Source organism: Rhinolophus ferrumequinum, chromosome 8, assembly GCF_004115265.2.
Source record: "Rhinolophus ferrumequinum isolate MPI-CBG mRhiFer1 chromosome 8, mRhiFer1_v1.p, whole genome shotgun sequence".
Lineage (NCBI taxonomy): Eukaryota > Metazoa > Chordata > Mammalia > Chiroptera > Rhinolophidae > Rhinolophus > Rhinolophus ferrumequinum.
In genome coordinates, this window is record NC_046291.1 from 90651007 (window position 1) to 90667380 (window position 16374).

The following is a 16374-nucleotide window of genomic DNA, read 5'->3' on the forward strand; positions in this document are numbered from 1 at the left end:
ATCAGCTGTGTTTACTCCTGCAGGGATCTGCCCAGATAGGTGGGGACAGCGGTGGAGTGAGTTGTGAGAGTTGGCCCAGAGCAATGGCATCTACCACCACCATAACCGGTCCTGCTTCCACAGCTCCCTCCCCTTTGCCGGAACTAGTTGGGCTGCAAATCTGTGTCTCCGGACCACAATTCTCAAAAGTGCAAATATTCTGTTCTTTTGATCTGACAGTGCTACTGTTCTGCTTCCAGCACCGGGCAGGTGGGGGTGGGCTGAGCTCTGGGAGGGTAAGGAGGGGGCGGCTAGTCTCAGTGCCTAAGGCTTCTGTTCTCTGTGGCAGTGAGGGCTTAAACCACCGTTTTCAGCCTTCTTCCCTCAGTCTTTTCTTCGAGGTCTCTGCCGTGAGCATTGGGTTCAGCCGTGTTATATGCTGCCCCCTCAGCCCTGTGGGCCATAAGCGGAGCCCTAGCAGTCCGAGTTCTTCCCTCTCCTGTATCTGTGGTAGTTCTGGAATGCAGTGAGCTCAGAGCACCGAGCTTAGTCTGCGTCCTGCACCTGCGTGGCTCCATCTCTGCACTTCTCCCTTCTCTCCTCCCCCGCTCGTGTGATTCACCCACCATTATGTGAACTCAGTCGTGGGCCTCTTCGTCTTGCCTGTCTGCTGTGCAGGGAGTCCTTTGTGGAGTTATAGTTGTTCGATTAGGTGTAAATTCCAGGGGAGATTTACAGAGGCTTACCTCATGCCACCATTCTGATGATGTCACTCCTTGTGTTTAACCTTTTAAACCGCAATTACTTTTGCACCCACCTAATAGCTTGAGAAAGACAGTAGCTCAATGCAGGAACTCTAGAGAATTTCATGATTTCAAATGAGACAGAGGAGAAATGGTTGGGAGGTCAGGGGACCCAGAGAAGCAGACAAAGCAGACACAGTGGGGTCAGTGAAGGGCAAAGAGGGTTCCAGGATAATGAGGCCACTGGAGGTCCTTGTGTGCCTCAGTGACAGCAACCCCAGTAGACTTGAGGCGGGAAAAGGACCATTTTGACGGCTCGAGGAATGTGCAGAAGTGAGTAGATAGTTTCTTGAGAGGAGCTGGGCAAAGAGTAATGGATGGACCCTTCTTTCGAAAGGGTGAGATGTTAAGGAAGGGGTTTTTATTTGGGAGACTTGAGCATGGCTGAGGGCAAGGAGCCATCGCAGAGGAAAAGGTTGAAGAAGCTTGGGAGGAGGCCATGGTCAGAGGGAAAGATTGTCTTTGTACAGGAGGAAGGACTGGAGAAGGCCGAGTAAAGAAGCACGGTGGTATCATCAGGTTTGCATGCAGACAGAGCTGCTGACAGATGCACGCGGCCTTTTCTTCCTGGACGATACAGGAAGCAAGGCCAGCTGCAGACACTGGGGAACAGGGACTGGAGAGAGGCTTTCAGGAGATTCGGAGCGGAGCAGGAAAGGAGCTGCCGCATCCTCACTATCAATCCCAGGACGAGTAGAAGGAGGAGCAGGCCACCCTGATGCCCCAGTGTAGTTGGAGAGCAAGTGTTACAGGGACTCTGTTGTGTGTGCCCAGGACGTTTCATCTGGCCGATGAATCCTGGCTGGTGACCCAGTGGTGAGGCACACCTGGAGGCCCAAGGTATATGGCAGAAAGGCGTGAACAAGAGAGAGGGAGAGGATGTGGAGGGAGTTGGCCTCATAGCTGGTGGCACAAACCATTAAGCACGATGAGCTTTTAGTCAGGGGAGATGATCGAAAATACTAAATGCTAAAATGTTCATCGTAAATAAGCAGTCTTAATAAGACATAGGAATTTACCTCCTCTTTCTTCTAGCTAACAGCCTGTTTGCCAGTCCCTCTTTTTAATTGCCTGTTTTATTTTACTTTTCGTGGTGGTGGGGGTCTGGGTCTCTTCCCACAAAATCTGTATTTTGGACCCAAAGTCCACAATCTCAAACTCAACTTCCTGACATGTGCAAATCAGAGCTCGACAGCTGACCACCTGGTGACAATAATACAAGCCTTACTTCTGAATAGGGTGGTGATGTGGTGATCAGAATAGATTTCTTCTCATTAAGTCTTGAAAAATGATTGTGAACAGAGTATCTAAGAGCCAAACTAGTTTTGGAAGTTACCCAACAAACAAATAATAAAAACCACAGATAAGCAAAAACAAACAAGTTTTTGCAGTGTGCGTGGTCCTCTTTTCTATGGAAGCAGGTGTGTGCAGACACTTATCCAAGCTCAGCCAGCCTTCCCTGGAAGTGACCCATGGCTCATGAGGAATAGGAAAGAGAGCTCAGGGGTACTGAGGAAGCAGGCATTGGAAGGGGAACAGCCTGGGGTGCAGGAAAGGGGCAGACACCGTCAACCTCCAGGAAAGGAGGGGGAGTCATATGCTTTTGTTAAAACCTGGTTAATCAGCACTGAGAATCTTAAAACATAACTGGGACATTACATTTCTGTTAAATGAAAACTCGGTTTCCTAAAGTCTTTTTGGTGACTTCTAAATGCCTTGGAAATAATTTCCAGACACTCTCCCCTAGTTACAAAAAGAAGGTATTTGGGTTTGTGCTTCTGTTAAAAAAATCCCTATATTTAAACAGTGAGTATAATTATAATGATCATTTTAGCCTACTTCTGTCACCACCACTCCCAACAGAAACTTCTTGGGCGGGTTTGACCAATTGCATAACGGTTTCTAGCAATTTGAAAGAGAAATAAAAGTTATGTGCATTTGTATTCAATTTTAATATTTTCGATGATTTAAAAACTCAGCTGGATAGAGGAGATCCTGTTTTGGATGAGGAATTTCAGCGACTGAAGACAGAAGTTAACCATAAACGGGTTGTTCACAATCTAGAAGAAGTGGGTAACTTTCCTTTATTTGGAATGTAATTATTGGCACCTCTTACTTTTAAATGCTTACTTTTAAAATGCTAAGGAATTTTAAAGCAATCCTTTTAGCAAGAGATATTTAATTTTTAGTATGCTTACGTTTTCAGAGTTTTTTTTTTACTACATATTTGCAAGTAAAGCACCAAAACTCATAATTAATGTTCCCCTTGAAGTTAACGGCATTACATGTTTTGGCTTCTCCTTCCCACTTCTCTACTTTCTCCTTCTTGGTTTCATTTTCTGTTTTCCTTTGCTCTCCATGCCCCTGTCAGCAGGTCCTGGGTGGGGGGGGGGGGTGTCCCTGGGCCTCTGTTCCTTGACCCTCCCCTTGGTGGGAAAGAAACAAGACAGGAAGTCAGAAGCCAGAGTTCTGGTCCCAGCTGTACCACTGATTTGGGACCTGGGGAAAGCCCTCTGAGCCTCAGTGCCTCAGTGTTCCTCAAAGGTAAAATGGGAATAGTAGCCCCTCCACCTGAATATCTGCAGTCATGTGATAGTTTCAAGTTAAACCCCAACTTCTAATCTTAACAATGAACAATTTTTTCCTAATCTCCCCACCTCCATCGTTCTCACTTTTCTTGTCTGGGTTTGCCACATCTGAGTTATTTCTACCTCTTTTTTTCTCCCCCACTTTTAATCTGCCCACCAGTCTTACCAGTAGCTTTCCCACAAGACCGTATCAAAGTCCAATCTTCATGTCTGACCCCAAGTAATCCAACAGGGTGTTTGTTTGTGTATCCGGCCCTCCCCCCTCTCCTCTCCAGCCCACTGCTTGTGCTAATGTGACACTCATTCATTTCTGATGCCTGTTTCTTCATATTGCTTCCCTGTTCAAGAATCTACATGGCCTGAGGCTCTGTCCGGCCTCAGTACGTCCCCAGGATCTGCGCACACTGGTGCCCACCACGTGCAGGCACTTGCTGGTGCTGGGGGGCAGGGCTGAGCAAAACCGCCGTTCTCCACCAGGCACCATCTAGTCTGCTCCTTCCCATTCTGGAGGCAGTGCCAAGCACCCTGCACACGGGACTAAGATCTGTGTGACCTTTTCTTCTTCCGCAGGGTCGCATGAGTTTGCTTGTGCTCCTTAACTAAACTGTAAATTTCTTAAAACCTAAAGCTTCCACTTTTGGCCCCCAACCCAAGACGTGTTCCCTATAATGCCATGTACACTCAAAGTGCTTCATAAATGCTTATTATAATATATGGCAAAAAAATAAGTAATAACTAGAGTTGGTCTCAAACTCTAAAATATTTGTCTTAAATGCTTTAAAATTTAAATCACAGATGTGCCTATGTTTTATGTTCACAGAAAATCAAGGAATTTCATCCTAATTTTGATCCACTCACGAATAATACTTGGGTCAATAGGTTCAGGGCCCAAAGACGGTTTCAACAAGTAGCACGCAAGGTAAGTCTCAGCACCAGATTGAAATTTTAACTTGTTTAGTCCTCAGCACAAGGAAATCAAACAATGAGTTTTTTATAACAGCTTTATTGAGATATAATTCACACACTATAAAATTCACTCTTGTAAAGTGTACAATTCAGTAGTTTTTAGTATAGTCACAGAGTTGTGCAACCATCACCACTATCTAATTTTAGAACATTTTTATCACCACAAAAGAAACCTGGTTTCCATTAGCAGGCACACTCCATCCCCCAGGCCCTGGCAACCGCTAATCTCCTCTCTGTTTCTATGGATTTGTCTGTTCTGGACATTTTATATAAATGGAATTATACAATACTTGGCCTTTTGTAACTGGCTTCTTTCCCTTAGTGTGTTTTCAAGGTTCACCCATGTTATAGCATGTACCAGTACTTCATTCCTTTTTATGGCTGAATACTGCCTCATTGTATGGCTAGACCACTTTTTTTTTTTTACACTCTTTTTTTTTTTTTTTTAATTGTGGAAGGGGATCAGGACTTTATTGAGGAACAGTGTGTACTTCCAGGACTTTTTTTTTTCCCCCCCAAGTCAAGTTGTTGTCCTTTCAATCTTAGTTGTGGAGGGTGCAGCTCAGCTCCAGGTCTAGTTGCCATTGCTAGTTGCAGGGGGCGCAGCCCACCATCCCTTGCTGTGGTTGAGAGGACGCGCTCCAACCAACTGAGCCATCCGGGAGCTCAGCAGCAGTTCAGCTCAAAGTGCCATGTTCAATCTTAGTTGCAGGGGGCGCTGCCCACCATCCCTTGCGGGACTCGAGGAGTTGAAATGGCAACCTTGTGGTTGAGAGCCCACTGGCCCATGTGGGAATCGAACCGGCAGCCTTCGGAGTTAGGAGCATGGAGCTCTAACCGCCTGAGCTACCGGGCCGGCCCATGGATAGACCACATTTTGTTTACCATTCATCAACTGGAAAACATTTGGGTTGTTCTCACTTTTTGCCTATTATGAATAATGATGCTGTGAACATTTGTGTGCAAATTTGTAGACATGTTTTCAGTTCTCTTGGGTACATACACCTGGGAGTACAATTGCGAGGTTATCCGGTAGCTCTACAACAGTATGATGTGGATCAGTGATTTCTAGAGAGAACAACTGAGAAGTCCTGTGGGATCTTGTCTCTAACTTCAGGCTTACGGCTTCCCTGTGAGACGTGTCATCTCACTGCTGTGGCTTCTTTGCCCTTACGCTGGGTTTCCACCCAGCACATTGCTAATGTGGCTTCCTGTGATGAGGATCAAATGGAAACTTCTTGGCCTCTAATGCCAATAAAGGGCAGAAACTGGCTCCCTGGTCTGGCTGCAGCCACCACCATCCAGCTACCCCCGTGTCTACGTTGTCCAGTCCTCAGCTTTCACACACACCGGCTCGTTCCCCACTCTGCCCCCGTGCTTCTGCTCTGCCCTTCAACAGACAGGCCATCCCAGCTCCCCTCCATCTGTCCACACCTGTCCTTTGGGCCAACTCAAGTCTACCTTCCCTCCAAGAAATAGCCCCTGTAAGCTTTAGCACTGGGGGCCGCTTGCATCTCATTCTACTTGAGTGTGGCTTCCTTGAGAGCCGGGGGCAAAGCCACTCCTCAAGCAGGGGACAGCAATGGTTAAGACTTGAACTCTGGAACCAGGTTGCCTGCCCGTAATTCTTGATGCTACTTCTTAGAGCTTTCTGATCCTGGACAAGTTACAGAAGCTCCGTGCCTTAGTTTCTTCACCTGCACCTGAGGATAACAGTAAGACCTGCCTCGTAGGGTTACTGTGAAAATGAAATGAGTGAATGTGTAGAAGGGACTAAAAGTTTATGGTACAGATTATCTTTCAAGCAGTTTAGACCTGGACTGATGACAGTCTAGGCGCAGAGGGACAGAGCTTGCTTCACCGGTGACCTACTCACTGACCTCCAAGGCTCTAGAGATCCGGAGTCCCTGCTGAGGTTTTGTCTGGTGGGCTCTGTATATGTGCAGAACGAGTGGCCACAGAATGTTCAGTGTGGGGAAGAAAGGGGCAGAAAGAGGCAGCACAAAACTGTGCTCCAAGGGAGAATAGCACAGCTGTCACCAGTGGGCAAACAACAGCAAGTCACGGGCCGGGCCGGCTTCCCACTAGTGGAACACCCTGCCAGGGTAAGAAAAGTATTGTATTGTCAGCAGTTATGTGCTTTGCTCTGAGTGAGGTCTCATTGTTTTCCTCACACACCCCTGCAAGTACTATCAGTTCAGCACAGTATGTTCCCAGGCTGATGACTTCCTGCCATCTCCCCAGCTCAGTCACAGCTCCGTCACCTCCTGCCTGAAAGCCTGCAGCAGGCGTCCCTGCGTCCCGTCCCCAGGCAGCAGCCAGAGTAGGATCCCACAGCTGAAAGATGGTACCTCTTCCTGGTAAGACCCTCCCAAGGCTTCCCATTACAATTAGAATCCAATGCACAATTTTTATCGAGGCTACAGGACCATACTACATTTCTCCCTGTCCCTTCAACAAGTCTCATTTGTGCCTGCATCAGGATCTTTGTACTTGCTGGTTCCTCTGCTCAGGATCCTCTCCCCAAGATCATGGTCTCCTCATCATTTAAGGCTCAGATCAAACCTCACCTCCTCAGAAAGTTCTTCCCTAATTATCCTTGTATAAATGCCAGGCCGCCCCTTCCTTGCCCCTGAGTCCTGCCCTCGTGCATTTTACTCTCTTATTTTCTTCACGGTATTTACCTTGTTTATTTGTTTACGTGTTACTGGCATCCACTCCACCCACATCGCCTTGGAATATCAGCTCCGTGCAAGCTGACATTTGTTTGTCTCCGCTGCATTTCCAGGACCTTGCACAGAACTGGCCACAGAATAGCCACTTCATAATATCTGTTAAATGGAAAAGTCCTTTACAGGTTGGAAAGCAGTGTTACTTATGGAATGAATGGTCCCTTCAGCCGCTGCTCTGTGCACACGTAGACTCACTTCCGGTAGCATTTGCTCTGAATGCAAAGCACAGTGATGTACAGTGAACATTGCCCGTGACCCACAGCTCTGTTTCTATGGTCCATTTAGTGTGTCCTTCAGCTCTGAAAATAACACAGCAGGAGCGGCGCTACTCAAATACAACAAAAATAAAAAGAATGTAGAAATAGTCTTTCTTTCCTCTCTGAAAATATGAGAAAACTGGGTCTCGTAAATTGGGTGGGACAAGGCTCGATGACAACCTGGTCTTTTTTTGTATCAGGCAAGTTGACATTGCCCTGACCTTGAAGTCCCTGTGACCTCGGTCTAGAGCAGCATGTTCCTCTCCTCTCCTGGTGAATTCTGACTTAGGACGGTGGCATTAATCCTTGGCTGTGGTTGCGGAAAGTGAATTAAATTGAATGCCAAAATAAGCATGTGCCAATTAATCATTGGAAATCGTTATTCTTTCTAATTCCAGGTCATGGTTCACCGACGATTACTCAAAATGCTGGATGCTGTTCGTGACATGGACAGAGAGACCATAGTCAGAAGGCTCAGCTATGGAAGACAATTGGTAACGCGAGGTAAGCTACAGTTGGGAAGTACAGAAGCTTCAACCAGTTGTCCTTTGAGCACGAGATTTCTTTATAATGAAGTTAGCTGTGTGGAAATACAAAATTTTCATAAATCACAGGTATTCATTTTCTATGGGTGCTATAACCAATCACCATAAACTAGTGTCTTCAAACAACACAAATTTATTATCTCGCAGTTCTAGAAGTCAGAAATCTAAAATCAGGACGTCAGCAGGGCTGGTCCTTCCAGAGGCTCCGGTGGAGAATGTGTCCTGGCCTTTTCCAGCTTCCAGAGACCGCCCGTGCGGCTTGGCTTACAGCCACTTCCTCGGGGCACTCTGCCCTCTTGCCTCAGTCAGCACATCTTCTCTAACTCTGACCTTCCGCCTCCCCCCACACAGGGATCCTATGATGACCCCGGGCTCCCCTGGAGAAGCCAGGACCCTCTCCCTATCTCAAAATCCTTAATCACATCTACCAAGTCCCTTTAACCATGCAAGGTGACGTAGTCACAGGTTCTGGGGAACAGAACATAGACATCTCTGGGGAGCCATTATTCAGCCTACCACGTGACATAAAGCAGACCTCCACACAGGCTTTGGCAGAAATACCTGCCCAGTTGATAATGCACAAGGCTGACCGATCTAAGTTGTAATGTCTGTGAAGTCTGGCTGTGGTTTACCCTCCTCTTTTGTGCCCTCTCTTCTCTCTCATCACCAGAGAGACTAAGATAGTTGGCACTTATACTCGTCAATTGATTGTCTGGGTCTGGTGTTATCTTACCCTAGCGTTTGCATATAAAGCTTTTATCTCATATTACCTTCCTATTTAAAGGAATTCTAATCCTCTGATCCTCAGGTTGACTGGGGCTGTCAGAGGCCCACTCTCAGTAGCTTCTGGAAGCCCAACAGCCATACTACCAGCTTCTCCCAAAATGTGTATTTCCAATCTGTGGCTCATACACAGATCTGCAGGCAGGCGCTGATCCTTTCAGACCCTTCCTCTCTTCCCGAGCCGAAGCTCCTGAGCCTGGCTCAGGCTTCCCTGTCCTCCTTGAGCAGCAACTTTTTGGAAGTAAAAATAAAACAATATTTTAAAACAATTGGAGAAGAGGTTGAGGTAAAGAACAAAGTGGATACTAAAAATGGGACTATATACATACAAACGTAGATACTCTTTTTGAAATGGCATGTGGCAGGTACCCACTAAATGGTGTGTGGGAAATACACAACTGAAGATGGTGGTGGCACATAAAAACACCTTAAGAACCCCCCAAAAGTGCTGTTTTGTTTTTCCCTTATAGACAAGAATCCCTCCAAATTCCAACCGCTGAAGACTAGTCAAGACGATTATTCCTGCCGGTTCTCCGTGTCGCCCAGTCAAGTGCTGCCCTTTGCCTTCCCATCCCACAATCCTCCCCAGGCCTCCAACGAGTTGGTGGGTGCTACTGGGTGGTGGGGTGAGGGCCAGGCATGACCAGACGGCCATCAGGCAGATACCGAGGCAAGCCCTGCCCCAGTGTCAGTCCCTTTGTTTCCTCCTAAGAGGCTCCCAAGGGAGACCTACTTATGCCCAGGGAATTGTGACCAATAGGAAACCAAGGTCACCTACTGCCCCCTACCTGGCACCTGAAATACCTGTGCAGAGCTTCCTGATAGCCTGGGCTGGATCCTGCCAAGCCTGGAGCCCGGCAAGAGCACAGAGCCCCACTTGACTGCCCGGGAATCGAGCCTGAGAGCAGAAGGGCAGACAGAGAAACCAGACAGAGAACTGGCCTGGCCTGGGAGGCAGGCCCTGCTCAGCTGAGCTCTTTGCTGCATGAGCAAATGGACAGGCCAGCAAAGGATGGCCCAGAGTCCAAAAATTTAACGCATTACACTCATAATTCTCTTTCTCTCTCTCTCTCTCTCTCTCTCTCTCTCTCTGGCAAGAGGTGTGACAGTTTATCCTTCTTGCCTTATGGGCACAATATAATAAAAATAATAGCATTATAATAAAAATAACAGCCCTTACATTGCATTTACCATGAGTCAGGCAGTGTCTTAAATACTTCAGCTGTATCAGTTCATTTAAACTTCAACAAATCTATCTGCTACATTTCTCCCCTTGCAGATGAGGAGGAAACTGACATAAGGGCACATAGCCAGTAGCAAAATGTTTCCCAAGTTCCCATAGTTAGCAATAAAAAGTGTGTTTAAATTGATATTGAAAGTGCACGTGCAAAAAAATGTTTTAATTTCAAAGAACAAACTTGACATTCACATCCTATAACACATATTAAGCGTTGCAGGTTAATCTACTCGAGAATTACAGGACTGACTTTAGAAATTCCATGTTTTTTCTGCATTAGATAATTAAATTACTTAAAAGACTAGACTATTTAGTTCCTAGGAAATAATAAATCTGTGATTTTCAAGCAACAGTAAACATCTGGTACTCAGTAGTTGATGTGGTGGATGGGATGAAAGAAATCACCACTGCTGTGGAGCCCTTCTCGTTCTTTTTGAGTAGTTTGGAGCTTATGTGTTTAACTTGGTGCTTTCGTCAGTTCTGAAAGACGTGGCTGCTCAAGGTTGATGAAAAACAGACTGCTCAGCATTCCTGTCTATAAAGAATTTTGTAATTCATTCCATGAATACTCCATTTCTTCAAGTCTGAGATCACTTTTTCAATATTTAGCATCTTCAAAATTTGGAAATGTCGTGTAATTGATGGCATACTAGCTCTGCATCATACTAAATTGCGGTGTCTTAGATTTGGGGAAATATAGTGTTTACTGAGTGCTCATCATATGGCAGGCGCTGTTCCAGGCTCTCCGGTTATCTGAGGCCCATCAGCAGGCAGGTAGTTTATTACGTAGTGCTTCGGGGGTTAGCACTTGTGGCAGGGAGGCGGCGGGAGCGGAAGTGGACAGAGAGAGAAGCAGGACTGCCGTACCTCTTGACCAAGGCCTCAGCTAAACTCATGAGCAGCGCCAATGCCGGGACAAGAGCGTAAGAGGACCAGCCTGCACACCTTTGCTTCATCCTGTCCTTGGAGGTGGGCTGCCCTCAGAGGGGCACATGACCTCCAGTGAGGCAGCTCCCGTCAGCCAGGGCACGTCCTGAAGGGGGCTGACCCCTGAGAGGTGTTTGTATGAACAGGACTCCTAGCAGCGGAGGGAGTAAAACCTTCCAGCCTAAAGAGGATTCTGGGTGGCACCTTGTAGCATCCACAACAGTAGAAAATGAAAGAATCACACACACCAAGAGACAAGTAGGAGGCGGTGACCAACGCTGCCTCGAGGCCCCACGCATCCAGTAACAACTGTGGTTGTGGGGAGGGCTACTTTAAGAATACAACTGTTGACTTGATGTTCAAGATGTGTGGAAATAGAAGCACAGCCACTTTTGCTCAGTGTTGACTATGTGTCAATTTTTTGAATTTTCACATTTCAGGCTCCTGATGGCCTTGGACCAGTCCCAATTAAATCTGTAGAAATTCAAGTCAAGCACAGTCATTCCTTCCTCAAGCTGCAGGTCAGACCCGCCACATGGTATTTTAATCAGGTTTCGTATAGACTGAACGAAGTACTCTTGAATTTGAATTGCATTATTTTATGAGTTTGTTCTATTACGGATTATGCTGTGTACATTTTTGTCCTGTGATTTAATGGTATGTGTGAGGTATAACAGAGTCTTTCTTCCTAATGTGGTTTATGGGAACCAGATTCCTCATTCTGTGGGTGGACCGTATATTATGCATACATGAGGCTCCCTGAACTACACGTTAGGGTGGTGCAAAAGTAATTGCAATTTTTACAATTATTTTTAACCTTTTAAACCGCAATTACTTTTGCACCAACCTAGTATATTAGGAACTTTAAGAAAAAAGCACAAGATGAAGTGAAGAAAGTTAGTGAGCCTTTCTTGAGGTCTACGAGCACTTCTATTTTTGAAAATACAAATGTTTTAAACTGGCAAACCAGTGTTTGGGGTATTTCTGCACTTCAGCCACATGGTACAGGAGAGTAACTGTGAATACTCCTGCGTGCTGGAACCCTGCACGCGGCTTGGGGCTGGCACTATTCTCTCCAGAGCTGGTCAAACCAACAGTTGCCACCATCTGATGGTTACAGTGGGCTGCTTGTTTTCCTTTCACCGTCAGGGAGCTTGGAAGTACTGTCATAGAGAATAGGTCCCACTAAATGGTCCTGGGCTTTTAAGGATCTTCAGTCAGTCATTTTCTTTTGCCCTCAGGTTCCTCAACTGTACAAAATCAAGGGGTATCAGCCATTCTGTATCCAGAGGTCTTCAACAAGTTACAGGCCTCAAAAGCTTGCTCGAGCCCTGAGGCAAGGAGCTGAGGTAATTCATCCCCACCTTCAGGAATTGCCCTCACTTCTCCCCTCTTTTCCTGGCGTCAAGACTGACATGCTGCTCTTGGTCCCTGCACAGGATGAAGGCACCACCATCATCACCCTGCCGAAGCAGGATGCCACCCCTCAGTTCCCTGACAAGACCTCAGTCTTGAGCATGAAACCACCTGAGGCCTTAGCTGTGTCTCCAGATTATGACCCACTTTATATTTTTGTAAGTGGCAGAATTCTTGTGTTCTATGTTCCTTTACTTCAGCAGATACTTTATCGGAAAACAGAAGAATTAATTGGGAATATTTTTCTCTCTTTGGAATTTCAAGGTTTAAACACTATCTCATCTTTGAAATTGCTTGCCAGCATATATTGCTTGGAGAATATCAATGTTTCTGTCTTTTAACAATTTCAGAATTTATTTTTATGACAATGGCTTTGTAACCTTTTCTAATTATATAATAGGCACATATACAGAGGGTGCCAAAAAATGTATACACATTTTAAAAAAGGAAAACTGTATTAAAATTGTAATACTTAGTATATACCAAGAACAAAAGATGAATACAAATCATGTTTGACTTCTGCAATTACAAGAGGTGCTCAAAGTGGTTACCATCAGCGTCCAGACACTTCATATTATGGCGAACTACTGCTTGAGCAGCACTGACCAAAGTGTCCACTTGTGTACATTTTTTTTGGCACCCCCGGTATATGTATATGTATATGTATATGTATATGTATATGTATATGTATATGTATATGTATATATAATGTTTTTTAGAATGAGAAAGAAAAAAACATGGCAGAGAAAGTCAAATTACCCCAAACTCCATCACTCAGAGCTCCGTTGATCCTTTATTCCATCCTTGGGCAGTGTAGCCCTTCCATACTCATTCCTCTGCCTCCCAGATTTCTCTGTTCTGCTTCGTTTCTGTAGCCACACTTGACTACCCTCCCTGAAGCACACCTTAACCATGCCACTCTCCTCGATATTCTTCACTGACCCCATTTTCTACCAAATTAAGTCCAAGCTCCTGAATATGCGAAGCCGATCATAAAATCCCAGCCTCATTCTTCCCTGTTCCCCTGCATATCTCTGCCAAGCTTTGTGTGCTTTCCTCCCACCACCAGTCCTTTGCTTACTCTGATCTGCCCTCATGGGTTTCCCTCTTCTACTATTTCCAGTTACCCAAGTCCCAAGTGACTGGAATCCAGACAGGAAATCTGATGATGTTCTATATAATAATGGAATCATCAGTGAAATACAGGAGTTGCCCAAGTTATGGCCCTTTTTTTTTTTTAAAGAAAACACACACAGAGAATTAAAGAACCTCAGACATTAATTGAGAAAGTCTCTTTTGTGACAATATCCAAGTATGAATCTGTATCTTTCATGTGGACAGAGATGCTGAGAGTCACACTCAGGGTCACTTAGCCAGTTGGTAGGAGAGCTGGAACTGTTTCCTTCTTCCTCTGAATTATACTGCTTTCCTATAGAGAGCTGCGATGTTTGTGGCTTGGCCATAGTGGGGCATTTTCTTGTCATCTCATCAGTTGAAGAGAAAGTTCCTCAAAGATATAGAATTGTAGAGCTGGGATAACCTCACAGGACATTTAACTCAGTAATTTTCAAACTTCATTTAGCAGCAAAACCCTCTCAACAGCTGAAATTTTACACAGAAAGGCAAAATGTAAAATAGATAAAGTTCTAATTTCTGGGATGGCAGTAGGTTCTCCTGAAGTGGGTATCCCTGTAAAACCCTGGGGTTCCCCACAGCAAGATTTGAAAACCACTCTTCAGTTTCTTATCCCCCCATACCCCCTCACTACCATCCCCTCATAGTTTTTAAAGTGAGAAAACTAGTCTAAACAAGTTAAGGGAATTTTTCACACTCATAGTCACACTCATACTTCCGTGGAAAAGACCCATAGTTATTTATTACTTCATTAATTCCACAGATACTTAGGGTATGCCTGCTATGTATAGGATAGAAACCTAAGTATAGTGCAGTTCAGTAAAGGGACACAACAATCCTAAATATTTATCCACCTAATGCCAGCTCCTCAAAATGTGTGAAATGAAAACTGATTGAACTGTAAAGGAAAAAATAGACAAATCCACAATTATAGTTGGTGATTTCAACTCCCCTCTCTCAATAACTGATAGAACAAGTAAACAGAAAATCAGTAAGGATATAAAGGACTTAATTGCCACTATCAATTAACTTGACCTAATTGACATTGCTAGACACTCTACCAAAAAAAAAACCAAAAAAACAAAAACAAAAAAACCAAACAAACAATAGAATACAGATTCTCTTCAAGTATACACTAAAGGTCTGCCAAGATAGACTAAACTTTGGGTGACAAAATAAAGCTCAATAAAATTGAAAAGATTCAAATCATATAAAGTATTTTTTCTGACTTTGATGGACCAAGTCAGAAATAAATAGCATGAAAAATATCTAGAACCACACCCCCAAAATTTGAAAGCTAATTAATATACTTTAACATAGCCTAAAGGCCAAATAAGAAATCAAAAGAGAACATAGAAAATATTTTATCTGAATGTAATGAAAACATAACAGAAAAATGTTTTGGGAAATCTATAATACTATACACATACATGAGAAAATAAGGTAGGTCTCAAGTTAATGTCCTAAACCACCCCTTTAAGAAAAGAAAAAGAAGAAGAAGAACAGATGAAAACCAAACTAAGCAGAGAAGAGAAATAATAAAGATCTGATTGAAAATCAATGAAATAGAGCGGAGCGGCCGAGGCCGGACGACGCGGCCGGGATCGCAGAGCCGCGAGCAACGCTGGGTAACGGCCGCTGCGACCGCCCGGACGGCACCGGTCCCCGCCGGCGGGCTTTCTGCCGGCTTCTCAGTGAATTTTTGGATGAAGCCATTAAATTAATTGCTTGCCATCATGAGCAGAAGTAAGCGTGACAGCAATTTTTATAGTGTAGAGATTGGAGACTCTACATTCACAGTCCTGAAACGATACCAGAATTTAAAACCTATAGGCTCAGGAGCTCAAGGAATAGTATGTGCAGCTTATGATGCCATTCTTGAAAGAAATGTTGCAATCAAGAAGCTAAGCCGGCCATTTCAGAATCAAACTCATGCTAAGCTGGCATACAGAGAGCTAGTTCTTATGAAATGTGTTAATCACAAAAATATAATTGGCCTTTTGAATGTTTTCACACCACAGAAATCCCTAGAAGAATTTCAAGATGTTTACATAGTCATGGAGCTCATGGATGCAAATCTTTGCCAAGTGATTCAGATGGAACTAGATCATGAAAGAATGTCCTACCTTCTCTATCAGATGCTTTGTGGAATCAAGCACCTTCACTCTGCTGGAATTATTCACCGGGACTTAAAGCCCAGTAATATAGTAGTAAAATCAGACGGCACTTTGAAGATTCTTGACTTTGGACTGGCCAGGACTGCAGGAACTAGTTTTATGATGACACCTTATGTAGTGACCCGCTACTACAGAGCGCCTGAAGTCATCCTAGGGATGGGCTACAAAGAAAACGTTGACATTTGGTCAGTTGGGTGCATCATGGGAGAAATGATCAAAGGTGGTGTTTTGTTCCCAGGTACAGATCATATTGATCAATGGAATAGTTATTGAACAGCTGGGAACACCATGTCCTGAATTCATGAAGAAACTACAACCAACAGTAAGGACTTATGTTGAAAACAGACCTAAATATGCTGGATATAGCTTTGAGAAGCTCTTCCCCGATGTACTTTTCCCAGCTGACTCAGAACACAACAAACTTAAAGCCAGTCAGGCAAGGGATTTGTTATCCAAAATGCTGGTAATTGAAGCATCTAAAAGGATCTCTGTCGATGAAGCTCTCCAGCACCCGTACATCAATGTCTGGTATGACCCTTCTGAAGCAGAAGCTCCACCACCAAAGATACCTGACAAGCAGTTAGATGAAAGGGAACACACAATAGAAGAATGGAAAGAATTGATATACAAGGGAGTTATGGACTTGGAGGAGAGAACCAAGAATGGAGTTATACGGGGGCAGCCCTCTCCTTTAGGTGGAGCAGTGATCAATGGCTCTCAGCATCCATCGTCATCGTCGTCTGTCAATGATGTCTCTTCAATGTCAACAGATCCGACTTTGGCCTCGGACACAGACAGCAGTCTGGAAGCGTCGGCTGGGCCTCTGGGCT

General features: G+C 44.8%; 2 protein-coding genes across 3 annotated transcripts in view; both read left to right on the plus strand.

Annotated features, from left to right (window-relative positions):
• CFAP221 (cilia and flagella associated protein 221) overlaps positions 1-16374 on the plus strand; it is a 100958-nt gene that overhangs the window by 65484 nt on the left and 19100 nt on the right. For both annotated transcript variants that reach the window (XM_033112995.1, XM_033112996.1), the window contains exons 13-19: positions 2762-2851; positions 4191-4289; positions 7724-7829; positions 9124-9257; positions 11258-11338; positions 12059-12166; positions 12257-12391. In XM_033112995.1, coding sequence (XP_032968886.1) covers positions 2762-2851; positions 4191-4289; positions 7724-7829; positions 9124-9257; positions 11258-11338; positions 12059-12166; positions 12257-12391 — 753 coding nt within the window. The remainder of the gene's footprint in view (positions 1-2761; positions 2852-4190; positions 4290-7723; positions 7830-9123; positions 9258-11257; positions 11339-12058; positions 12167-12256; positions 12392-16374) is intronic.
• On the plus strand, positions 15040-15928 carry LOC117026302 (mitogen-activated protein kinase 8-like). Its single transcript, XM_033112997.1, has one exon. It carries the CDS (start codon positions 15104-15106, stop codon positions 15815-15817), a length of 714 nt encoding a protein of 237 aa, XP_032968888.1. The 5' UTR covers positions 15040-15103; the 3' UTR covers positions 15818-15928.

Bases quoted from the DNA above. Each gene is read 5' to 3' on its own strand.
- LOC117026302 (XM_033112997.1), top strand. From the start codon at position 15,104: ATGAGCAGAAGTAAGCGTGACAGCAATTTTTATAGTGTAGAGATTGGA.